Consider the following 27,560-nt stretch of genomic DNA (forward strand, 5'->3'; position numbering starts at 1 on the left):
TCATTCCATACCTATACCATGCTCTGCGTAAAACGTTGCCCCTTAGGTCCCTTTTAAATTTTTCCCCTCTCACCGTAAACCTATGCCCTCTAGTTTTGGACTCCCCCACCCCAGGAAAAACACCTTGTCTATTTACTCTATTGATGCCCCTCATGATTTTATAAACCTCTATAAGGTCACCCTCTGATCTCTGACGCTGCAGGGAAAACAGCCCCAACCTATTCAGCCTCTCCCTATAGCTCAAACCCTAATCAAAACAGGTCTGACATCTTCAATAACTTGTGCATCTAAACCCCAGGATCTTCTGCTCCTACAACCCCTTCAGAACCCCCATTTTCTAACCTGACTTTCCTCAGTCTTTCCACCATCATTTATACCGTCAGCCTTCTCCGTACTAAATTTCACCTGTCACCCCATTCAAACAGCTGTATTGGTCTTCGTAAAGTCAGTCACTATCCCCTTCCACTCAAAGTGCTCCTAGGTTTTGTGTCATCTGCACATTTTGAAATACCCACAAGAGCTGAGGTCATTGATATAGATTGTTAAAAAAAACCTTGATCAATAGATACCTTCTACTGGACTGAAGAATAAACATCAAAGTAGTGCTGGAAAAGCACAGCGCGTCAGGCAGCATCCAAGGAGCAGGAAAATCGATGTTTCTGGCAAAAGCCCTTCATTAGGAAGAAAGTTTTGCCCGAAATGTCGATTTTCCTGCTCCTCGGATGCTGCCTGACCTGTTGTGCTTTTCCAGCACTACTCTAATCTTGACTTTAATCTCCAGCATCTGCAGTCCTCACTTTCGCCTGAAGAATAAACATGCATCACCACTTTCCATTTCCTGTCACTCAGCCAAATTTGTACTCACACTGCTCATTTCCCTGCAAATCAAGGACGTTCGACTTCAATGGCAAGTTTGTTATCTGGCACTTTATCACTGGAATTAATGTTCATTAGATGGAGTACACAGTGACAGAATACAACACAATAAGACAAGATGACCATCTGCATTCGTGATTATTCTCTTAAATTTCAAACACTTTTACTTTCGTTATCGGAAATGTTTCAATGCTAATCTATCCCAGTTTGGTTCTTCAAGTAATTTGCTGATAAACAGCACAAAGTCTTTCAAAAAAACTAAGACTTCAAAATTATTCTGTGTCTGCAACTTGTCAAATTTCTCCCTTTCAAGTGTCCTCCCCAGAGAGGAAGGCTGTCAGAAAATGAAATCTAATCCAAACCTTTCAAACCACAGCACTAAAGCTGTCAGATCAGAGAGGGAATTCAACTCAGGCACTTTGAAGGGACTTCAAAATAAGATTTTAGGATTATTCACAATAAATGTTTCTGACGTAAATAAGAAAGTGAGGCAGAACCTTTTTAAGATCTTACCTTAGATAATTCCTCTAATTGGCTCTCTAATAAATGGTCATTTGCGGAAAATTGATTCTAGAAGACAAACAGATTGGAAGAATAATCCAATTAAATGGTTTGAGTAATGAGCCAATTCTGCAGTTAATTTAATTCAGTGTGTGTGTGCATGTGTGAGAAACAATATCTGTAGACATGTCTGTGCTTGTACAGAAATCTTAATGCACCATTCTGAGTCTGAAAGCACACAAATCTACTATTTATTTTTACAGAGTGGTTTCATCAAAATTCTCATTGCAGGTTACAGCAACCTCTCTGAAAAATTACTTGAATTGATGTGATGAGGCACAGTTTGAACCTAGCATTCTCTGACTCATGAACTCTTTATTGGCTATGTGGAATGAAACCCAAAATCTACTAACTCAAAGGTAAGAGTGCAACCAACTGAGCTAAGCTGATAGCAATAGTAATTGTGTGTAAACTGTGTCTTTAAGAAAGTCTTCTGAAGGCAAGGAGTCTCCTATCACAGTGCATTTTAGACTTTGAACTGGACCTTCTCTTTAGTCTGCCTAAAACTTGTTGGTCTTCCAGAATAAGATGTTGACCCTGACTAAGTGTTGCAGACTGGTTCATTCCAAGATCCAGGACCAAGTGCTGAATGATGCACTGAAGTTTGGGGTAGATGTTGCTAAGGTCCACTATCTGAGGTCTTTCTGCTGAAGATAAGTTGGGTCTTTCAGTTTTGGGACCCTCCCAGTGTCTCAAATATATATAAATATTAGTATTGGATGTATAAGAGAGGTCTTTGGCTTTGTGGATGGAGTCAAAGTTCAATGTTTTGTTTGTTTATTTGATATGGAACTGTACAGATCCCAACTGCGGTTGTGACAATGTGTATATATACAAATAGATTTTTAATGAATAAAGTATATTTTTGATTTAAAAAGAAGGACCTTCCTGGCTTTGTTCTCGTCCAATGACACCAGATCAAGATACTGAGGGAGGAACAGGATAGTTATCTTAGTGCTGAGTGTGTCCAACAGTTTGCCCACACCATGGGGCTGCGAGGGCTCCTCCAATGATAAGACTGTGGGTAAACAGACATTGGAGTCTATGGCTAATTCTATAAACTCTCTAAATGGGTTTTTAAATTGCCAACATTAATGTGCATAGCCTTCAATCTACTTCTTGATGCATCACCACATTGACTTACCCGACCAACATCAAAGCGGACCTCCTGTTTCTGGAGGATTGTGGGACACCACATCTCAGCAGCTACATGGTTAGGGGGGAAACAATAACTGTTGCTCCAGCCTGGGTATTTTGCTGCGAGGAGGCATATTCACCATCTCTGAGGTTAAGGAGCAGTGGGCCAGCGTCTCCTCATAGCAGAAGTTACGTACAGAAATATTCCCCTGAGGCTAATTACCATGTACATCCTGGTGGTAAACAGTGAGCAGCTGGCCGTCCTGCAGCAGCTCCCACTGCTGTCGGCAATGTCCAGGCCGGTCATTCTGGCCAGAGACTTCAAGGTTTTCATCGATGCAGATGGATATTCTGGAGGGACTGACCGTGAACCAGACCCCATGTTCCGATTCCTGATGGAAACCGGTAAAGCCACTAAGCTGCATGAGGTCTTCAGCACCCCTGCAGATTGGGAGCAGCATAAACTCACCTGATCACAGCCAGACAGGTCTATCAGCTCAAGGATAGATTTCCTTTTTGTGTAATACACATTCTCAGTCATATCCATCGATGTCAAGGCGGGGTTCTTCTCTGACTACTGCCTCCTGCAGGTCAACTGTCACCGACAGCATGACCAGTGTCTGGCAAGGAAACATGGAAGCTGAATGTGAAACTGTTGACCCCAGAAAACATTAAGGAGCACAAACGGGATTATACAGGTTGGACAATATGAAGCCCCTCTTGAGTTTCCAGTGGACTGGTGGGAAGCAGTCAAGGGGAACATCAAGAGGTTCTTTATCCTCAAAGGTGTTTGGAAGACAAGAGAGAGATGGGGAGACTGTCCAAACTCCAGAAGTGTGCAGAACCTCCACCTGCTGCAGATGATGGAGGTCAATGCCACGGAGGATCCCCAGGAAGTGAAGGGCCAGCAAGCCTTGCTGTTTGCATTGGAGGCTTCCAAGATAATCTTCTGGTCCAGGGTCTGCACTGTGGAGCAGGATGAGATGTGCTCACATTTCTTCATCCAGAAGGTGCACATGGAGAGCTCTGTGCACAGCAGCCTGAAGGAAGAAAACTGCTCAGTTATGTCATCTCAGTCTGACATCCTCAGGATCAGTAAATCCTTTTATGCCAGACGCAATGACATGAAGCACACACAGTGTGGTCTCCCAGCCATTCCAGCCATTCCTGTCCTCTATCATGGAGATCGTAGACAACAGCACGAGGGAGAGGCTGGACCAGCCATTATCTCTAGATGAGCTGATCAGGGCCCTTTAAAAGGAATGAAACTCCCGAAAGCGATGGCTTACTGGCTGAGTTGTATCCAGCCGTGGGGGATTTATAGATTCATAAAGTCATACAGCACAGAAACAGATCCTTCAGTCCAATTAATCCATACCAACCATGTTCTCAAACTAAACTAATCCCACCTTCCTGCATTTCGCCCATATCCCTCCAACTCTTTCTCCTATTCATGTACTTATCCAAATGTCTTTCAAACGTTGTAACTGTACCCGCATCCACCACTTCCTCTGGCAGTTCATTCCAGACACAAACCGTAGTGTTGAAAAGCTGCCCCTCATGTCCTTTTTAAACTTTTCTCCTCTCACCTTAAAAATATACCCCCTTGGTTTGAACTCCGTCACCTTTGGGGTATAGGCCCTTGCTAATCACCTTATTTACTTGCCTCATGATCTTATAAACCTCCATAACATCACTCCTCAACCTTCTAAGCTCCAGTGAAACAAGTACCAGCCCTTACAACTCAAATGCTCCAGTCCCAGTAATATCCTCTGAATCAGAAAGGATGTGAGCCTGAGAAGGTGGCTATTCCAGGCACCCGAAGTCAACAAGTCAAAACCTCCTTGTACATGGATGATGTCATCATTGTCTGTTGAGATCCAATATCGGTGCGCAGACTCATGAGCATCTGTGAACATTTCGAACTGGCTTTGGGAGCCAAAGTGAATCGAGGCAAGGGTGAGACCATGTTCTTTGAGAACTAGACTGACTAATCTTTATCCCCTTCATTGCCAGGACAGATTACCTGAAGATGCTGACAATATGGTTCAGAGGGGTCATGGCATGTGCAAAAACATGGGAGTTGCATTTCTCCAAGGAGAGGCAAAAACTGGGCTTCAGGTTGTGACGTACTCTCGGTGTTGTTGTATGCGGCTCAAGTCTGGGCCATTCCCTGAACCTGCACCATTGTTGTCACCCGCGCCATTTTCAACTTCATCTGGAGGTCAAAGATGGACCGTGTCCTTATGGACGATGTTTATAAAACTCTGGATGATGGGAGGGGGAGGGGGGAGAAAGGCCGCCATTGTATGTGGCTGCATCAAGCTGTGCGTAAACCCTCAGTATGCAAGCAGCAAGTGATACAATGTACTGAAGTTCTACCTGTCCCTGGTGTTGCGAGGGATGGGACTGACCTCGGTGCCACAGAACACTCCAAATAGTTGGACAATTCCATACCAGCTTTGTGAAGAAGTTTGCAAAGAAAAGACCCTTGACCACAGGTCCATCAGGAAGTGGTCAGCATGTAGCATCCTCAAGACCCTGCAGAAAACGAGAAAGTGGATCCTCTTGAGTTGTTTCCTGAGCACACCGTCAAAGTCATTTGGCAGAATGCCTTATCACCAGAGCTTTCCAACAAGCACCAAGGCATCACTTGGCTGATGGTGAGAAGGGCACTACCCATGAGATCATTCATGTACACCTGGACTCTGCACCACCATACACTGCCCTCGAAGCAACTGTGGGGAGGTGTGGGTAGAGACTGTCACCTCTGGAATGTGCCTTTGCAAAGGAAATCTGGAGAGAGATGCAGTGGATTTTGTCGATGTTTGTCCCAAGCAGCTTTGTCCTCCAGGCACAGTCTATCAACAACACAAAGAAAGATGCTCTTTGGTCTGTCCAAATTTGTTAATCTTCGAGAGCAAGCAGTTGACCTTGACCGAGTGTTGCAGACTGGCACATTCCAAAGTCAGGACTACATGCTGAGGGACACAGTAAAGCCTGGGGCAGCTGCCGTCAAGGTGCGGTGGGGAAAGACCACCATCTGAGGTCTTCCTGCAGAAGTTAAACAGGGGTCCATTCAGTTATCCAGCCCTCCCAGTACCTCAAGTGAATATAAATGTATCTTGTAGAAGTAAGAAATGCCTTGGGTTTTTTGGTTCTAAATATTAGATTAGATTACTCAGTGTGAAAACAGGCCCTTCGGCCCAACAAGTCCATACCGACCCACTGAAGAGCAACCCACCCAGACCTATTCCCCTACAGCTAACACTACGGGTAATTTAGCATGGCCAATTCACCTAACCTGCACATTTTTGGACTGTGGGAGGAAACCGGAGCACCCGGAGGAAGCCCACGCAGACAATGTGCAAACTCCACACAGTCAGTCACCCGAGATGGGAATTGAACCCAGGTCTCTGGCGCTGTGAGGCAGCAGTGCTAACCACCGTGCCGCCCAATATGTGAAGATTGTGTACAGAAACCATTTTCACAAGTAAGATGCCACAAACAACACATGAAATGGGTGCTCAGTTAAATTACGTTTGCTTTTCTAGTGTTGCTGACGGGAGAAATGACAACTAGGAAAATGCCCTGTTTTTCTTGGAATAGTGTTTATGAGCTTTTGCATCCATTAAAACCACACAAGAAGACTATAGCCTGGTTCAAAAGATGGCTCCTCTAACATTGTAATGTGCCGTCATTGATGTATCGAATACAGAAATCCCTTTACTTAGACCCACAACTTCCTGTCTGAGAAGAAGTGGTGTATCTAAGTGAGTAAAGTTGGCAGCAGACAAAAATGTGTAAACTGAAGAAAACTATTCAGCTGGATTAAGGGCTAATGTTAAGATTTGTATTGATCTGGATTTGTATTTGAATGAAAAATCAGGTGCTGACAGGCTTACATGGGCAATGCTGTGGAAAGACAATAAAGACTTATATTTGTAGCAGAATCTGTGCCTCGATTTGAACTCTGCTTCTAATAAACTCGTGCTGCCTTTTCTAATACAGATAAAGGCAGTAGATAACATCAGACTCATGGTAGTTTCATAACCAAAAGGTAAAAGATAATGACCACTTACCTCCCCAAGTTGTATCAATTTATCCAGTTCCTGCTGAGTGGCAACTTCTCCTCCACACACAGGAGGTGCAGAGTGTCTCCTAGGAGGGAGAGGAACAGAGGCCATAGTAATAACTTTTTAGAGCTTTTCTCAAGATTTCTCAAGAGCCACCTCAGAAGCTACTTTTCCATTCTCACAAATTCCTTTACTGTGGAATGCAGTCATATAGTATCATTACTTTCTGTATTTATGATCACAGATTGACCTTTTGTGATCACAGATTGACTTTTTGGACTCTGTTTTAACTTAATTGGATCAAGGGCCCCAACAATCGAGGCCTAATACTCCATAAGCCATCGCAAATGTGTAACTACCTACTTAGACAACCATTATATACAATATGCCTGATCAACTGCTATTCAGGATAAAACCAATTCACACTGGATTTCATTAGTAACAGGGAAGTAACCCTATTTATTGTAAACAAACTTAGTCTTTAACAAATAGCAGAGATAAAACGATCATTACTTTGCTACTCTGCAACTTAGCCTGTATCCCTTTAAAACCGTAAGTACATATACATTCATTCATGAATAAGTCAGACAAAAGGCAGACAATTTAATGCAAATATTATGGGTAGAGTACATACTGGGAAAATGATTTCTGTAGATTAAAAGTCCTGATCACAAAGTGGAGGTTTATTTATTACAGTCATTTGGTTTTACCAATGATGATACTGTGCTGTCTGCAGACCATTCTTTGATTGGATAGCTGATCAGCTGGACCTAGGACTTTTCTTGGATTAGAATTCTTTCTGTTAAGTTTCTGGGTGTTTTTTGTCTTTCCACTCAAACAGAGAGAATGAAGAGAGATGTTTTCAGTTTGCTGGGTCTGTGTGTTTCTGGCTGCACTTCCCTCACAGGTCTGTAGCAAACTGAACCAATCTGAGTGCTGTCGTCAGGCAGTTTTATTTTAACTCAAAGACTTCTGGTATCTGTCTGTCTCAGGAGAGTAAGAACCTCACTGCTCCAAAGGCACCACAGTCTTGCACAGCCAAAAACGTACACATCTTGTTGCTCAAGTTATAAATCTCTCCTGTTATTTTGTTATACCATATCCAACCTCCATTTTTGTTGATTGTCGAAAAGGAAAATATGTGATCCCTTTCAACTCTTAGAAGAAGAACTCATCAATATACTCAAATAATTACTAATGTTCGATTAAACTTAAAGCCTCAACAAACAAGGAAAGCTTAATTGTCCTGGACCCACAGTATCTAAATGTGCAGAAGACAACAGGAATTAGTTAGCAGTAAATGTATTTTTCAATAACTGACTCAGATTAATTTACTAGGCATTTGCAAGGATGGCTCAGTGGTTAGCTCTGCTGCTTTCCAGTGGCAGGGACCTGGGCTTTATTCCAGCCTCTGTCTGTGTAGAATTTGCGCATTCTCCCGTGTCTGCGTGGGGTTTCCTTGGACTGTTGGAGGAAACCGGAGCAGCCAAAAGATACGCAGGATAGGTGAGTTGGCCATGCTAAATTGCCCATATTGTTCAGGGATGTGTACATTAGGTGCATTAGTCAGAGGTAAATCTAGAGTAGGGGAATATATCTGGGTGGGTTACTCTGAGGGTCGGTGTGGACTTGGTAGGCTGAAGGGCCTTTTTCCACACTCTAGGGATTCTATGATGATTCCACAATGAAATGCAAGGGTGAGTCTGGTTGGGATGTTCTTCAGAGGGTTGGTGTGGACTTGATGGGCCTAATGACCTGCTTCCACACTGTATGGATTCTATAAATTCATTCCCTGTAACTTCAATTTTTTGTGGCTCCAAGTCAGATAATTGCTCCTTTGTTCACAGGCTCCCAGTGGTAGCCTCCTTCCTCTTCCCCCTGCAGTCACTGGCTTCCTCATTACCCCCTTCCCCACCCCAACCCTTTTACAGGCATGCATCATGAAATAATTTTTAAGGCAAATGAAGATGGACCTACTTCAGGCAGGAAATTAAAGGTTGTCAGGGGTAGGTGTGAATGTGGAATTCAAAACGTAACCATAATCTTATTGAACAATAGAACAGGCTTGAGGGGCTGAATTCATATCTAAAGATCAAGAACTGTTCGCACTCCAACCATAATTCAGCCACATCTGCTGTCGAGTGAGTAGATGTTGAGTGAGGGAACATATGAGTCAGAAGTAATGCTCATCACAGTCGAATAGCCAGCACAATCTGATATCACACACAAGGCAAGAGGGACCAGGTAAAGCAATGTAAGTGCTCAACAGAATTCTAGACAAAGACAGGGGGAGAGGTAGGACTAAAATTTAACAAAGGGCCTGGAGGAAGGCACTGAGTTTAAAAGGTGACTGACCACTCAGCACAAAGCAATAATTCAATCTATCAGTTGAGATGGTGTCAAGACCATCACCATTGATTAACATAAGCAAATCTCCAGGGTAGCATTCCTACCTTAATCTTGCTGCAAGAAAGTGAGGACTGCAGATGCTGGAGATCAGAGTTGAAAAGGGTGGCGCTGGAAAAGCACAGCAAACCAGGCAGCATCCGAGGAGCAGGAGAATCAGCGTTTCTGGCATAAGCCCTTCATCAGGAAAGGGGTATCATGCCCGAAACATCAATTCTCCTGCTCCTCGGAGGCTGCCTGACCTGCTGTGCTTTTCCAGTGCCACCCTTTTCGACTCCAACTTAATTCTGTGACCAAACCACTGCAAAAACAACTCCAACTGTGGATTTTATTAAAATTAATTCCATGCAAAATGCTCCAGTAGGTCATGGAAAGTGGACTCTGCTGCTGGTCCAACAGCCTGTCATTTGGAGTTGACCTGATAAAGTCTGAACCTCTCCCTTCCTTCAATTTCAAAACTCAACCCATCCAATGATTACCACTGCTTCCCAGGAAGGGAAGATCCTTCACAAAAGGATATTTTAATGCATTTTCCACAAAGTGGCGACAGATACTTAAATACAGTCACACAGATTATTACTTCAGCTAAAAGTATACTTATACTTAAGAAATAAGGGGAAGTAAATAGAGGCATATGGGAATAACGGCAAGGGTTAAAAAAAAGTACCTTTCATTTGTAAAATGCAATATCAGATCCTCAGGAGGTTCTTTAATTCCAGTAAATTACAGATGTTATGAAAAAGTGCATGTATTTACATAACACCTTTAATATTATAAAGTATATAAAGATTACATAACACCAGGTTATTACAGAATCATAGAATCCCTACAGTGTGGAAACAGGCCATTTGGCCCAACAAGTCCACACTGACCATCTGAAGAGTAACTCACCCTGACCCATTTCCCTATCTCCTACCCTATTACTCTACATTTACTCCTGACTAATGCATCTAACCTACACATTCCTGAACACGGTGGACAATTTAGCATGGCCAATTCACCTAACGTGCACATCTTTGGGTGCTCAGTGTTCTGATAGCTTGTACTTCCAAATAAACATGTTGGACTATAACATGTGTTGTGTGACTTTTAATTTTGTCCACCCCAGTCGAACACCGGCACCTCTACATCATATATAAAGATTGTTAAACAAAATTTGATTGAGTTCTAAAAAGGGACAAGTGAACAAAACATTGATCAAAGAGTTACTTTTGAAGAAAGAGAAAGTGCTAAAGAGGGGATTCCTGATGTTGGGGTCTAAGCAGTTAAAATGAGGGATACTCATTGTGAAGCGATGGGAAGCTGGGGAAGCGCAGGCTGCCAGAATTGAAGGAGCACCATGAGCTGACTGTTATGGGTCGGAGGAGGTTCCAATGATAAGGAGGGATTTGAACACTCGGATGAGAATGTAAATTCCAGATGTCAGACCGTGGATAATTGAGCACAGATCGATTCAGAAGTCTGCCGGTAATCTGTGCTCAACAGCCACTATGTGAGCTGAGGTCCCTGTCCACGATCTATTGCTAAAGGCAGCTGGTCACATTTCTCATCAACTCCACAGACCACGGAAGTGGTCACAGATGCTACTTAAGCAATCACCCTGTAAGTAGCAAGATCTCACAGACATGAATAAAGTCATAGATAAATTGTGTTGGTTTTGCTGCATTTGTAATTGATATGTTTTGCTTAATGTGTTGCAAAAGGAACGAAAATGCAGAAAGATGTTCAATTGACAGCCAATACAGAGATACATAGTGGATATCTTGGCATCTGATAGAGATGGGGAAGCAGGCGAACATTGCAGTGAGAGTATTCACACAGCTGGAACCAGTAGAAACTCTTGTTTTATATGGTCCAGGTCATTAAACTGTTCTGAGTACTTCCTTAAAATGAGTTTACACACTCGTCATTTTTGCCAGTTCTTCAGCACCACCTCCTCCCTCCCTCTGTGTTTATTTTCAAGTGAAATGGTTTTCCATTCGTGTCAGTTGTGAAGAGATTTCACCATCCAAAATCTCAAATGCCTTTCTTTCCACATGTGCTGTCCCACATTCTCTTCTTCGTTGCCAAGACCTGAAATAACAAAACCCTCTCTCTCTTTCTCTCTCTTGTCTTTCTGAGTTCCTGCTTTCCAAACACAAGATTTACACAATCTACCCATTAATTTACGATTGACTGAGTTTTCTCTTTTGCTCCTTCACGCCAGTAAAAGAAACTGAAGACCACTCTCTCCATTCCCTAATCACCACCTCCCTGCCTATTATAAAATCTCCATTTGGATTTCCTGAAGATGTGCAATGTTTTATTGCCCTCCTGGATTAAGAGCGTACGAAATAGGAACAGGAGTAGCCCATTCGGCCCCTCAAGCCTGCTCTGTCCGAGAATAGGATCATGGCTGATCCAAATTCCTCACAGCCTCTTTCCTACTTTTTCCATCTGATTTCCTGACTGATCAAGAATCACTCAGTCTTAAAGTTTTGGATTTCTGACTGGGGAATGAGATGAAAGCATATTAGTGATGCCAGGTGCCAAGGTGTTCTCAACATCTGATTCTGCTCAGGCAGGTAAGATTTTTTTAGATTTCTTACAGTGTGGAAACAGGCCCTTCGGCCCAACAAGTCCACACCGCCCGCCGAAGCGCAACCCACCCATACCCCTACATTTACCCCTTATCTAACACTACGGGCAATTTAGCATGGCCAATTCACCTGACCTGCACATCTTTGGACAGTGGGAGGAAACCGGAGCACCCGGAGGAAACCCACGCAGACACGGGGAGCATGTGCAAACTCCACACAGTCAGTCACCTGAGTCGGGAATTGAACCCGGGTCTCTGGCGCTGTGAGGCAGCAGTGCTAACCACTGTGCCACCGTGCCGTGGGGTTGATGAAGTGGTGAGAAGGGGAAGGGAAGGAAGGGAGATAATTAGGGCTGGACCATTCCAGAGAGATGTTAAGGAACACTTCCACACACAAAGGGTGGTAAAAGTTTGGAACTCTCATCCACAGCTGGCAGTTGGCGATAGATAAGTTGTTTGTTTCTAAATCTGAGATGACAATTTTTTGTTAAGCCAAAGCAGTAAGGGATACTGGCCAAAGACAGGTATGTGGAGTTAGGCCACAGATCGGCCATGATTTCATTGAATACCAGAACAGGATCGAAGGCTGAATGGCCTACTCTTTCTCCCATGTCCCCAATATTCCTATGTCTTGCTGAGTGCAAACAATCAGGATACAGGAGATTTAAGGACCTCTTTTCTTCTGCCAGCCACCATAGGCACAACCATTGCCCTCTTATCCTCCTGATAACCTGATGGCTCAGTGTTAGTGAGGTACAACTGGAGACACATCATCCACTTGCGGGTGAGAGAGATTGACAGGGGAAAGGTGTTTAGCAGCAGCCCCAGGACAAATCCGGGATTACCAATGTAGAGATGCTCCCATTGTATTGGAACTGCCATCCTATGCTGCTCACTGTGTGCATTGGCTGAATTTCTGGGCAACCACTTGCATTTCCTTCAACTAACAATTCTTCCTATGGGTCTAAGTAGGCAATAGACACTGACATCAAATCTAATCCTATTCTCACTTCCATCAATCATGCAATTTTGAGAAGTAATCATTGCCAGCAATACCAGCAGGTTGGATTCCAGCTCCTCAACTGAAGTTCCTCAAGTTACAATCGCTTACAACAAGTCGGTTTGGTCTGGATCATCTTGGTTTCCAGCAGCTTCTAAATGCTGCAGCAGCAACACATCACCTCTTCTGCTGATTGCGTCATGAGGAAAGGCTAGGCAGACTAGGCCTGTAGCCTCTGGACTATAGAGCAGTCAGTGGTGACTTAATTGAAAGATCCTGAGGGGACTTTACTGGACAGATATGAAAAAGAAGTTTCTACTTGTGAAAGAACCTACAATGAGGGATCTTGGTTAAAAATGAATCAATGCCCATTTAAAACATTTAAGACAAAAAAAATTCTCTCAAAGATTGTGAATGTTTAGAATTCTCTTCCTGAAAAGGCTGTGGAATCTTTAAATTTTTTTAAGGTGGGGGTAAATCAATTCTTGATGACCAAGGGGATGAAAGATTATCAGGGATATGTAGCAACGTAAAGTTGAAGTCAAGACTAGATTGACCATGAACCTCATGAATAGTGGAGCAGGATTGAAGGGCTCGAGTGGCCGAGTTTTGTTCCTTGTTTATATGTTCATAACAGTGTTCTGGAATAGGAGCCCTGGCATTTGATTTTTCGATCCTTTGACAGCCCTGTTGAAAGCATTGACTCACCTTAAAATTCTGGTCTATTTGCTATGGATTGCTCATCCAAATAAGACTTTTTTTTTAGCACCAAACAGTCAGTATGGAGTATTGTCAATGTGAGTGGAGGCTTAACCTGGGTGAGGAAAAGGCCAAGTGAGCGCAGTTGGTTCAAAGAAGGAATTAGGTGCAAAGGGAACTGTCGAGCTTAAAATAAGTTTTACTGAAAAAAGTGAACTCTTCAGAGTGATAGACGAGCAGAAGAGGATAAATGACAGCAAAGAGACCTGCCTACAGTGAGACCACCAATGGAGTGTCATCGCAAACCACAGTGTGATGTGGGTGCAGGGAAAGCCACAAAGTAGGATTGGTGAATATTTCTATTCTTTAATGTAAAAGTAACATTCAGTTTCAGTTTCTTTAGTCTTTTTGTTCCCCCTTTTCTTAAAAATAGCCTTCTAAGTACAAGATTGATACTGCTGGTATTTTAAAATTATGAGAATAAAGTGTAAAGAGCAGGGAGTCTAGATCAATTGATTGATAAATTAAATCAAATATTATACTGATGGCAGGAGAGGTGAAGTGTTGCTGCTGTAGAATGGAGATGCTTCTGAACATCACGCTGATCAGGGACAGGAGGGTGCAACTGCAACTGAAGATGAGGCAGGTATGAGGATGCAGGGGATTGCAATTGAGGAACCTTGGCCCCTACAATTGTCCAACAGTTACCAGGTTCTTGCAAGCTATGTGGAGAAGAGTAGGGACTGCAAGGAGGATGAGTGCATTGATCACAGTACCATGGTACAGGAAACCACCGAAGTGCAGGGCTGAAACAGGGATATGGTCATAAGTGTGGGGATAGATACTGTTCTCTGCAACAGGGATTGCAAGTCCTGAAGGCTGCATTGCCTGCCTGGTGCCAGGGTTAGGGACATCTCCTTGTGGCTGGAGAAGATCCTGGAGAGAGAGGGGGGAGGGATCCAGTCCTCATCATCATTGTTGGTACCAATGACATTGAAAGGCATAGGAAAGGGGGTTCTATCAAAAGAATTTGAACAGTTAGGAGCTGAACTATAAAGCCAAAGTCCTGGGCACATTGGTATAAACTAATAACCAGTTAAATGTATAGCTTACAGAGTGTTTCAGAGAGATGAGCTTCAGTTCTTGGGACACTGGCACCAGAACTGGGGCAGAGGAGACCAGAGGTTCTGGTGGGACAGTCTTCAGTTGAACCATTGTGGGACCAGTGTCCTGAAAAATTGAATAACTAGGACTTAGAGAGAGGATGGGTTTGAGAGAGGCTTTCAAAGCAAAAGGCAGAATTTGCAGCCAGCTATTTGGATAGCAACCTCTAGAGTGGGAGAGGAATAGACAGTGCATATAACACATAGAAAATAAGCAGCAAATAGGTCAAAAAGGAAAAATGTATTAAACCAAAATGAATGGCCCTTCACTTTAATGCACATAGAATTCAGATTAAAATAAGTGAAAAAGCAGCGCAAATAGGGGTTAATAGTTATGATGTTACAGAGACATGGTTATAAGGTGACCAAAGCTGGGAAGGAAACCTGCCTTCTCTACCTGGGCTTATTTGCAATCAGCATCAGCCGAAGTTCAGGAAGCAAACGCTATTGGTGTTCATTTCCACTGGGCCACCAGTGAGCCATCACTACCCTGATACTGTACAGGAAGACATCGCATGTCAGCATCACATCTTGCTTCGGATCGTAGTGTGATAACACTTCAGATGACGACAGTTGCTTCTTCGCTTCCCTAAAGGCTACATCTCGGCTATGAGACCATTTCCAAGGTAGATCTTTTTCAATAGCAGGTGTAAGTGTACCAAGATGGAGGCCAGGTTACTCATGAATTTTCCATAATACTTCACCAACCCAAGGAAAGCCGAGGCTCCTTTGATCACTCAGACTTTATCTTCCAACAGGTATAACCCAATCTGTAGCCCAAGAGGGTCACTTGGGTGCCTAAGGCATACACCCACCTTTGAGAAACATTTAAGCACTACCTCCAAGATCATTAGGTACTCTTTATTGATCTTCTCAGTTATTAGCATGTTATTCAGATAAATGGTGACCTGGGTAGACCTTGTAAAATGTTCTCCATTGTCCTCTGGAAAATGACACATGCTGATGATACCCCAAAAGGCAGTCTCTTAGATAGGTACAGACACTTATGGGTGTTAATTGTAGCATACTTCTGGGAATCCTCATCTGATGGCAATTGTAAGTACGCATGGTTCATGGCCAACTGCATGAAGGACAACCTTCCCCTTCCCCAACAGTTTTGCGGATAACTCCTTGATGTCAGGGTATGGGTATTTATCTAGCTGTAATAAGTTGTTCACCATTTATATGCAACCCTTACAAAGACAAAGTAACCTGTCAGGCTTCACAATCAATACAACCAATGCTACCCATTCTGCAGACTGTGCTGGTTTCCTGATTCCGTTGCTTTCCAGGCTCTATTTTAGCCTGTAAGGCAAATGGCACTGGACAGGCCTTGTAGAATCGTAGAATTGCTTCCTGGTCAACATGTAAGGTGGCCTTGGTTCCTTTGATAGTCCCTAGACCTTCCTGAAAGACTTCTGGATATTTAATTCGGACTTCACTCATTTTCTAATCGAAAAATGTTGATTCAATCAAGTTGAACGTTTCTCACTCAATTTCGCCCCATCAGGTTTGGGCCCGAACCTTTCACTGCAATCAGTGGTAACTGACCTAGCTGCTCCTCAAATGATTCTAGAACCGGAGTTATGTCCTTAATCTCTAGGGGATCGCCCAGTATAGGTTCTCAGCCTGGCTGAGATCTTATGCAACCACAAGGGTTGGAGTCCAGAGTGAAGTTTGTTAAAGACTGGTTCTGCAATCACTGATAACCACGCTTGTATCAACCTCCCTTAGAACTGGGTGACCTTTAAACCAGACGTTTATTGTGATTGTTTCAGATGTGGATATTGATAAGCAATTTAACTGTTCCAAAACAGCTATAGGTGCACTTTCCAGGGTGTCCGCTGTCCTGAATACCAGCCAATGAGTTCACTTACTCACCTCAGGCCGTGTGGGACTGTTTTGATGTCTCAAGTCCACATTCCGACAGCAACTACAATGGCTTGCCAGCACAGATCATGAGAAAATTTAATCGTTTGGCCGAGGCTTGGCTTTGTTTTGGGGTTTCGCTGTGGGCTGACCTAGAATCCCTCTGTTTAGGGTATGTGCTGAGGGAGGCTGTGCAATTGCCTTCACTCAAGTGGTGCTCCCCAAGGGTGTCCACTTTCATCATACCCTCTAACCCATATGCTCCATTGGCTGCATTTTCTAATGATAAAGTCAGTTGTAGTGCCCATTTAAAGTCCAGTTCAGCTTCAGCTAGTAGGCACTTTTGCATGGTTACATCATTAATCCCATAAACCGAACGGTCTCTCAGCTTAGGATCAAACCAAAGTCACATGCCTCTGCCAGTTATCTTAACTTTATCAAAAATCCTGATACGAATTCCTCTGGTTCTTGAACTGCTGAGTAAAACCAATAGGATCTCAGAATTCAAGGAGGCTTGGGGGTTGTAATATTCCTTAGTTAAATATGTCAACTCGTGAAAGATTTTAGTATCTGGTGCTTCAGGGAACGTTAGGCTCCTAATAACTGAAAAGGTTGCAGGTCCACACCATGCCAGGAGAAATATTTGTTGCTTTCTGTTTGCCCCAATGTCATTTGCCTGCAAAAAAAATTTCTTTCCACATACTGGCCCAGTGTTCAATGGCAAGATCCCCAAGTCAAGCTTCCTGAAAAGCGGCATGATGCCAGAAATGCTCACTCCAACTCAAAGATAGCTGGACAGGCGAGGAGGCTGCAGAAGGATTTAGATAGGTTAGGCGAGTGGGAGAATAAGTGGCAGATGGAATACAAAATTGGAAAGTGTGAGGTCATGCAATTTGGTAGGAAGAATAGAAGCAAGAGGCATGGACTACTTTCTAAATAAGGAGAAATTTCAGAAATCTGAAGTGCAAAGAGACTTGGGAGTCCTAGTCCAGGATTCTATGAATGTTAACTTGCACATTGAGTCAGTAGGTAGGAAGGCAAATATACAATGTTGGCATTTGTTTTGAGAGGACTTTAATATAAAAGCAGGGATATACTTCTGAGACTTTATAAGGTTCTGGTCAGACACACATTTAGAATATTGTGAGCAATTTGGAGTCCCATACCTCAGGAAGGATATACTGGCCCTGGATGGATCCAGAGGAAGTTCATGAGAAAGGTCCCAGGAATTAAAGGCTTAACATAAGAGGAATGTTTGAGGACTCTGGGTCTATACTCGATGGAGGTTAGAAGGAAGAGGGGGAAGTAATTGAAACTAACAGAATACTGAATAGCCTGGATAGAGTGGAAGTTGGGAAGAGGCTTCCATTAGCAGAAGAGAGTGACAGCCTCAGAGTGAAGGGAAGACCCTTTAGAACAGATATGAGGACAAACTTCTCCAGCCAGAGAGTGGTGAATCTATGGAATTCATTGCCACAGAGGCTGTGGAGGCCAGGTCTTTGAGTATATTTAAAACAGAGATAGATATGTTCTTGATTGCTGAGGGATCAAAGGTTAAGGGAAGAAAGTGGGAGAATGAGGTTGAGAAATTTATTAGCCATGATTGAATGGCAGAGCAGACCCGATAGCTTGAATGACCTAATCTTTGCTCCTACGTCTTATGGTCTTATTGTCTAAAGAAGATTGTTGTGAGTATATTGCTTCTGGGGCATGTTTTTCCCTGTCATCACTGAAATAACTCCATGGAGACAAGTATCCTGTCACCAGATCACCCTTTATTTATATGTGCTCACTCAGACCTGGCTCCTAGAGTGAGCAGAACCCCTGGATGTCTCAGTTTATATCTGTCAGCCAGGACTCACTGATTGGGACCAAGTTAACAGTAAAATTAGGGAAATCATTTTCTATGTGATCCACCTGGCTAGCCTCATTGCAATCTCTACAGACACCAAAATAGAGCAACTACTCATGACATTATTAGGCTTGTCCCAACTAGGGACAGACTGATCTGCAAACACATTCCTGCATCTGCTTCATAAAGGGCTCAATTGGACAGGCCATTGCCTGGTACCAAGGGAGATTATACTCAACAAGAGTGATTCCCATGGGCCTTGCAGGGGTTTTCACATGGAGGAATTTCTTCTCTCTGGGGTGAGTTAATCTGCATTATTCTTCATAGCAGATAGCAGTGGAGGATGTTTCATTAAGTGTCTTCAAGAGTGACGCTGAGTTTTAATCACTGAGAGAATCAACAGGTACAGGGAAAGGCAGGAAAATGGAGTTAAGCATTATCAGATCAGCCGTGATTTCACTGAATGGCAGGACATATTCACTGAGCTAAATAGTCTACTTCTACTCCTACATTCTATAGTTTTGTGATTGAGATCAGTTGGCTTGTCATTCACCAGGGGTCATGTATAGCATTTTCTCGCTCTGGTATTCTAAACCAGATAGTACATTCACACCACAGGGGAAAATCTGCAGTGCTTTTTGTATCAGACCAAACCATCAGAGGTTATATTCACTGAGTTATGCAATGGCTAGTTTGGAGCTTATTTCACATTTGTATTAAGAACATTTAGATTGTGATTTTTTTTAAAGTAGCTGGACCACCCAGAATGACTACTCATTCCCCAATAGGCCATGCATCATCTCCAAGGTCACAGTCACCGAATGATACGATCACAATGGCTGGTAGTTGATTATTGAAAGAATCCCATTACTTACCTTGTGCTCGGTATTTGTACCAAGTCCTCATGCTCTTGCTCATTGGCCACTATGCAGCATCGAGGGGTAACAATGGTGCAGCCCATATTGTAAACCACATCTGGTTAAGCCCACTCACTAGGCAATCATGTTAACTCGCAGACATCAAAATTTTCCACATAAACATCTTGCTTTACGTGGTACGTCACTAGTGGCGATCAGGAAGTATACACTGTGAAGTACGAAGAAACAAAAATATTTTTTAAACAACAAGGTTTCTTTGCCTTGATTGAAAAGGCAGTGATCAGTCCAAAAACCCAAATATTAGGAGCTATTATCTAACCCAAACATGGAGGGTTGCGGTGAAGTTATCAAACTGCACTGCTTCCTGTGTGCGTAAATCTAGAGTTCTCCTTGCGTCTTCAATTTCCTGTACGATCCATGAAGCAATAACCTTTGTTATTTTCTCATGTGTGTACTCAGCGCACTAGTAAGTTAACCAAAGGTCTTTTGTAACCCTGCATTTTTAATGTCATATCAATACAGACAGAATAAAAGCAAGGTTTTCATTTACATAGCACTTTTCCAGCTGTTTCAGTGTCATAAAGTATTGTATTGCCTATTCGGTGCTTCAGAAGTATAGTCACAGTTTTTAATAAATAAAACTCAACATCTAAATTACAAAAAGCACAATCCCACAAATTGCATTGACATAAAAATCAAATCATCCACTTTAATGGACGGATAGTACCCTGGACATTAAAGAAAACAATGCCCTTTGAAATAGCACCAAGAGATTTATTTTACATCCACTTGATTGGGTAATTAGGTCTTTGGATTAAATCCTCATCCAAAATTTAGAAGTGCACCCTCTGTGCCACACTGGAGTTTCAATTATGTGCTTAATTCATTGGAGTGAGCCTTCAACCTGAGGCCTTCTGACTTACAGGTGCTTTTGGTGAATATCTGCCGATTTCCTTTGCAAGGTGTAAACTAAGGAATCAGCTATAACAAACATCATTTCTACGAGTGCTGTGAGGTGAGCCAAGAGGACAGTGGTAAAATATCTCATTACACTACTCCAAAGACGACCTTGGGTGTTTCCCATGGAAACCTAATCAATTTTTTTTCTTCAATCCACACTACAAGAAATGCTCGTCTTCCAAATTTATTTGCAGGAGTTTGCAGTTTGCAAACTGTGATTTGGCTACACTTCAGAAATATTTAGTTCTACAGTACTTTCGGGTATTTTAAGATTGTGAAAGGTGCCTTTCTTCCTTCCTTTTGTGCCTAAAGAGGTGACAACATTTTTGAAATTAGCTCTCAGGAGACACATTAGCTCAAAATGTTACTCTTGGCAATAAACTAGAGAAGACCACAACTCTATTGAGATGTCGTCCGATGGACTGTCTGAAATCAACAGTTTACCAAACAAGCTGTCCAATCAAGGTTTCCACCAAATGCTGTGACTATCTCAAAAATGAATAAGCTATTTTGATGTTTGGCTCCTATGATGGAGGATGTTTAAGATTATGTTCAAATTTCTCAATTCTTTTACGATTTCAAAATATCTTGATAAGAGGAAATGTCAACACATACTGGAACACTGGTAAACTACAACTTTGTGTTCTCTTAATAATTTCAAAACTATTGCCTACATTCCTCTTGTACTGAAAACTTCCCTTTAGGGAAGGAAATCTGTCATCTTTACTTGGTCTTCCTGACATGTGACTTCACCTGTTACTTCCCTCTGAGTGGTTTAGCAAGTAACTCCTCTGCTGAAGGTCAGTTACGATTAGTAACAATTACTGAACTTGCCAGCAATATCCACATCCCCCCGCAAAAAATCTTGTGACTATCACATTATTGTTTGTGGAAGCCATATTTTCTACATTACAGCAACATCCATCAAAAATACTTCATTGGTTGTAAAGTGCTTCAGAATTTCTTCAGTTGTGCTTAATAAATGCCAATGTTTCTTCTTCAGATGTGAAATACAAAAATGGAGAAAACAGAAGCATTTAATCAAGGGCAGCATGATGGCTCAGTGGTTAGCACTGCTGCCTCACAGCACCAGGGACCTGGATTTGATTCCACCCTTGGGTGACCGTCTGTGCGGAGTTAGCATGTTCTTCCCGCATCGGCATGGGTTTCCTCCAGGTGCTCCAGTTTCCTCTCATAGTCTAAAGGTGTGCAGGTTAGGTGGATTGACCCTGGGAAATGCAGGGATAGGGTCAAGGGGTGGATCTGGGGTGCTCTTTGGAGGGCCAGTGTGGATTCAATGGGCTGACTGCCCTGCTTCCACACTGTAGGGATTCTACGAAGCACTTCACTTTCACAAGAACTGGCTATTAAATAAAGCAAGTTTAAAACTGGGATGTTAAATTGGGTGGCACGGTGGCACAGTGGTTAGCACTGCTGCCTCACAGCACCAGAGACCTGGGTTCAATTCCTGCCTCAGGCGACTGACTGTGTGGAGTTTGCACATTCTCCCCGTGTCTGCGTGGGTTTCCTCCGGGTGCTCCGGTTTCCTCCCAGAGTCCAAAGATGTGCAGGTCAGGTGAATTGGCCATGCTAAATTGCCCGCAGTGTTAGGTGTTCGGTATCGGGGTATGGGTGGGTTGCGCTTCGGCGGGTCGGTGTGGACTTGTTGGGCCAACGGGCCTGTTTCCACACTGTAATGTAATCTAAATCTAAATAGAAGCAAGTGATTGCAGAGTGAATGTATTATGGTCTAGGCAAAGGAAGTGAAATAACCCCAATATCAAGAAATTCAAGACTAGAAGAAAGAACTGTACTTTCATGATGTTAGTACCCCTGCAGTTCAAAGTTTGTGAGAAGGTTTGTAGCTCGGGTGCTCGTTGTTGTGGTTCTGTTCGCCGAGCTGAGAATTTGTGTTGCAGATGTTTCATTCCCTGTCTAGGTGACATCCTCAGTGCTTGGAAGACTCCTGTGAAGCGCTTCTGTGATGTTTCCTCCGGCAAACCACTATAAATGCCGGAGGAAACATCACAGAAGCGCTTCACAGTAGTCTTCCAAGCACTGAGGATGTCACCTAGACAGGGGACGAAACGTCTGCAACACAAACTCCCAGCTCGGCGAACAGAACCACAACCCCTGCAGTTTTAATGAATATAAAATTCACTTATCTTGAGTTCAAACCTTAAACCGCACTTCTTATTTCATTAGATGGCTTGAAATGGCCTTTGAATGGGAAGCAAATTAATTGGCTAAGGTGGGGATAAAAGGGTCCTTCTCAGGATGGCAGCTGGGGACAAGTGGTGAACCGCAAGGCTCAGTGTTGGGACTGAAAATTTTCACTTTATACACAAATGATCTAGATGAAGGAACTGAGGACATTCTGGCTACAAAAGATAGGCAGAGGAACAGGTAGCATTGAGGAGGCAGGGCGGCTGCAGAAGAGTGTGGACAGTTTCGGAGAGTGGGGAAAGAAGTGGCAGATGGAGAATAATGTGGGAAAGTGTGATTTCATGCACTTGATAGGAAAAATAGAGGCACAGACTATTTTCTAAATGGGGAGAAAACTCAGGAGTCTGAAGTGCAAAGAGACCTGGGAGTTCTAGTCCAGGATTCTCTCAAGGTGAATTTACTGCTTGAGTCAGTAGTTAGGAAGGCAAATGCAATGATTGTATTTATTTTGACAGGACTTGAATATAAAAGCAGGGATATACTTCTGAGGCTCTATAAGGCTCTGGTCAGATCACATTTGGAGTATTGTGTGTAGTTTTTGGGCCTCATATCTCAGGAAGGATATACTAGCCCTGCAGTGTGTTCAGAGGAGGTTCACGAGAATAGTCCCAGGATTGAAAAGCTTAACATAATGAGGACCATTTGAGGACTCTGGGTCTATACTCAATGGAGGTTAGAAGGATGAGGGGAGATCTAATTGAAACTTACTGCATACTGAATGGCCTAGACAGGAAAGATGTTGGAAAGATGTTTCCAAAGACAAGGCTTTTCACTGTGTCGTGGTACAAGTGACAATAAATTCAATTCAATTCAGTTCAATTCCATTGGTCAGAGAGAATAGGATCCGAGGGCACAGCCTTAGAGTAAAGGGAGAACCTTTTAGAACGGAGGTAAGGAGAAACTTCTTCAGCCAGAGAGTGGTGAGTCTATGGAATTCATTGCCACAGAAGACTGTGGAAGCCAGGTCATTGAGTATGCTTAAGACTGAGATAGACGGTTTTTGAGTATCAAGGAGATCAAGGGTTACAGTGAGAAAGTGGGAGAATGGGGTTGAGAAGCTTATCAGCTATGATTGAATGGCAGACCAGACCTGATGGGCTGAATGGCCTAATTTCTGCTCCTATGTCTTATGGTCTTATGACGATAATATTATTACTTGAGTTAAAAGAGCTATAGGTTCCCAAAGTGGGTGTGACTTGCATGAAACAAGCTTCCTGAAAATGTGATCTTTCTGATGGATGTGTGCATGGTACTTCCTACTTCTGGTAATTTTAATGATATTAAATTATTGTTGTTTATTCTTAACTTTCTATCTTTGGGATTTTAGTGCTGTAATAAAGGGATATATTCCATCACAGTGCCAGCATCAAACTCAACACATGGAAACCGGTGTTAGAAACTCACCAACATCATCTTTAAGGTGTCCCAACAAAGCATTCTAGCTTCAATCACATGATACCACCCTCTGAAAATTTAACATTTTTCCCTTATTTTGCAGGGTGATTTTTCACGTAAGTGATGGTTTATGTTGTGACCCAGCATTCAGTATAGGCTAGATGGAGTCTACAAGCTCATCATATAAAGGTCTCAATAACTAAAAAACAGACAAGACTCTCATCTTAACAGCTTGGGCTGGATTTGAGCACATTTGCTGAATGCGTCAGGCCAGTGTCTAACTTATTGCACCATTTTAATCTAGTCTTGGCTGTCTGGTGAGTGGTAAGGGAATGAGTGCAATGTGCTTGCTCCTCTGACTTCTGTATTGAGGTTTATTCATAAACTACACTAACCTCCAAATAACTTGCAGACATAGAGCCAGGCAGCACCAGCCCCACAGCCTGCATGTGATTAATAAGATTAATCTGCTTAACTGATCTTCAAGATCTGTGCAGCTAGAAACATGTGCTGATTACTCATAGTTAAATGGTTTTCTCAGAAAATGAAAAAAATTGAATTTGGTATTTAAAGTTTCAATAGAGCATGGCCTACCTCTTGAATTGATTCTGATTAGCAGGGATTTCGATTACAAAACCAATCACATTCAGTTTTTAACTCTGGTTAGTTGAGGGGTTATTGTGGTGCAGTGGTAATGTCCCTACTTATGAGTTCAAGTCCCATCTGCTTCAGAAATGTGCTATAACACGTCTGAACAGATTGATTTTAAAAATCCCTTATACTGATTGAGGGTCTTTAGATGGTGTAGTGGTCATATACCTGTCTTGAGGACAGGAGACCCTGTTTCAGCGTCCTACATGCCTGAAGCTGCGACATTGTGTCTGAACAGGTTCATTAAAAATAATGACTTTCCATTCCTGGTAGAGGATTTTGTGCTATGGTGACTGAGTCCCTGAGGGTCTACCATGGGGCTTGTGCCACCCTGCCGTTCAGATGTGTCATACACATCTGAAAGAACTCCACAGAGGCTGGTATCCCCTCACCAAGTCACCCTTTATTTACACATGGAAATTCATTAACGCTGATCCAGATCCTTCAGAGCCAGCTTCAGGATCCTTCAGGATGTCCGACGCAGAATTCAGTATTGCCTGTTTTTATCTGTCAGCCAGGGTTCCCTGACTGGATCAAATTAGGGAACTCATATTCTATGAGGTCCACCTGACTGACCTCGTTACAATCACTACAAATCAAATAGGCTGATCAAAAAATGTACTAACACTGTTTGGATGGTGATTTTATTGCAAGTGTTGTTACATGACCACCTGCACTTCCTCCCTAAATTTCTCACTCACACACACACACTCTCCAACTCTCTCACACACTCACACACATATACATATACTTTAATTCTCTCTGACACAGACACACATACACACATGCACACACTCTAACTCTCACACACATATACGCACGCGCGTGCACACACACAACACACAGACAGACACACACACACACACACATATATATAAACATCATCAGTCATCCAACATGCAACACCTTCCCCCAACTAACTAGAAAGGGAATAGGCTCTTGGATGACTGTTAACTGCTTGTCAATCACATTTTTCTCCCATGCCCAAACAAAACTGTTTAAAGGAATTTCTTTAAGAGCCACATTTTATAGCACATGTGCAGTCTGTTATGCTCCAGGTTAGTTGTAGCATTGTCTGGGAGATTGGATTCCTGGTAACTGCTGGGGAATTGGCAACTCTCAAATGAAACAAGGTAATCTAATTAATATCTGTACTTTAAGGCCAAAACATTTGGTTTCATCCCCATACACACACAAAATAAACAGAAACAAACACAGTTCAGGAATAAATAAAAGAAAATAACTGGCCAGATTACTTGAATGTTTTTCATGATGTATTGTTTCACAGGTATGAATGTGGGCTTCTTGCTTTTCAGTTCAGTCAGGTAAAGGTACCTTATGACTTAGCTTTCTGAAAGCAGGGTGATTAGACAAGGAGCTTTCAAATATTCATGTTGTGTCAGCAGAAGCCAAACTCATCTCCTCAGAAAACACACTTAAAAAAAAGATTCAACTCTGGATCCACCCTGATAGACTAACCATCCTGGTTTGAGGCCTTAAATACCATTCACCATTGGCCTGAATGTAGGGTCTCTTCCAGACTTGCTGAAACCAATTCCCAGACACCAATCTCTGCTATCTTATTGGGGTACTACCTCTGTACGAATTGTTTTAATCAAGAATGAGACTGCAATTAACCTCCAGGTCTACACTCACAAACAAACAAATGCTTGTTTGGTCTGTTGTTTTTCTTTTCCAACTAGCTGTTTCCCAAAGTCCACAAATTCACAGTTCAAAATTAGGAAAAGAATTTTAAAAATGTATTGAAAAATCAGCAAGGGCTCTAACAATAATGACCAGATATTTGTTCTTGTGACTAAGGACTAATATTGATCAGGAATAGCACTCCCGTGTCTCTTTCAGTATAGTGCTTTGGAATCTTTTAAATCAATCTGAGAAAGCAGAAGGGATCTCAGTTTAACATCTTATCTGGAAGACAGCATCTCTGAGAGTGCAGTACTGTCTCTCTCTCTCTCTATTGCACTGGACTGTCAACTTTGATTTTGTAATTGGCTTCCAGCCTCAATATCTTTCCAGAGCAGACTTTCAGAATTCCACCACTGTTTATGTGAAAAAAGTGTTTTCTGACATTTGAACAGCTTAAGTATAATTTTACTAGTGTATCTCCCTTGTTTGAGATTCCCCCAAATGTCAAAATAACCTATTCCTATCCACCTAATTAACCATTAATGATCTTACACCCCTCAAATATCTCATCCCTTAATTTTCTACACTTAAGCGAGTAGAAACTCTAATCTCTGCAATCTAATATGGCCCTGGTGAATCCATACCCTAAGTCATCTGCCCAGAGGTATGGTATTCAGAACTATACCTAATACTCCTGAGTATAGTTTTGTGGTTGTGTTTATCCAACACAAACTTGTCTAGTAATCCCAGGCCTGTAGTACTCCAGAGAGATCGGTTCAGATCCCACCACAGCAGCCATAGAGATGCAACTTATATTTTAAATCCATGGAGTTCTTCTGTGACTGAGTGGTCATATCCCTATCACTGGAATAGGATGTGGAAGTGCCGGTATTAGACTGGGGTGAACAAGGTCAGAAGTCACATGACACCAGATTATTGTCCAACAGGTTTATTTGAATCACAAGCTTTCAAAGAGCTGCTCCTTTATCAGGTGAAGTGGAACAGGAGACCTGGGTCCCATGTACTCCAGAGGTGCCTGAACAGGTTGATTAAAAATATCTATAATATAAATTCACTTAAACAAATCTGAAATAAAAAGCACAGACCAATTGGAACGTGATGAAAACCTTGTATTATTTGCTAATGTCCTTTCAGAGCAAAATTCTGTTATTCTTTCCTCTGGTCAATATAAATAAAATCAGACCCACAGCACAGTGGTTAGTTCTTAATTCCCACAAATGAATAATCAGGTTGCACCTGGACTTTATAAGACTGTAATGTGAGATACCTCTTTATGTTTCAGTACCCTTAAGAAGGGATCATTTGACATGAGCCATTTAATTATTATTTGTATCTGCCCACTTGTTGTTAGTGAATTTAGTATGTAGAATCCTAAATATCTATTTTCCTGCAAGGTTCCTAGATTCTTCAAATTTATAAAATACTATGATGAATGTTTCTTAGATCTAAAGTAATAAACATGTCACTGCTCCCCAATGAACTTAGCTGTCATCGTTTCAAGTACTCACTTGAGCTTGTGATATGCCTATGTTTCCATCTACACTCGTTACTGTGCCATGTATCAG

The 27,560-nt window shown here is 42.4% G+C and overlaps 1 protein-coding gene across 2 annotated transcripts in view; it reads right to left on the minus strand.

The window, feature by feature from the left end:
- The window catches only part of LOC122540401 (probable pleckstrin homology domain-containing family N member 1), a 68,296-nt gene extending 48,861 nt beyond the window's left edge, over nt 1-19,435 (minus strand). Inside the window, exons 1-4 of one of the 2 annotated variants that reach the window (XM_043676091.1) lie at nt 19,415-19,435; nt 19,093-19,303; nt 6,657-6,735; nt 1,390-1,446 (exon numbers count right to left, since the gene is read on the minus strand). In XM_043676091.1, the coding sequence (XP_043532026.1) occupies nt 1,390-1,446; nt 6,657-6,735; nt 19,093-19,178 (222 nt within the window). In that variant the 5' untranslated portion in view covers nt 19,179-19,303; nt 19,415-19,435. Of the gene's footprint in view, nt 1-1,389; nt 1,447-6,656; nt 6,736-19,092 lie in introns of both variants that reach the window. The other variant, XM_043676092.1, reaches the window with a different exon arrangement.
- Nucleotides 19,436-27,560: the final 8,125 nt, after the last annotated feature.

This window comes from Chiloscyllium plagiosum, chromosome 34 (genome assembly GCF_004010195.1).
Source record: "Chiloscyllium plagiosum isolate BGI_BamShark_2017 chromosome 34, ASM401019v2, whole genome shotgun sequence".
Classification (NCBI taxonomy): Eukaryota; Metazoa; Chordata; class Chondrichthyes; order Orectolobiformes; family Hemiscylliidae; genus Chiloscyllium; species Chiloscyllium plagiosum.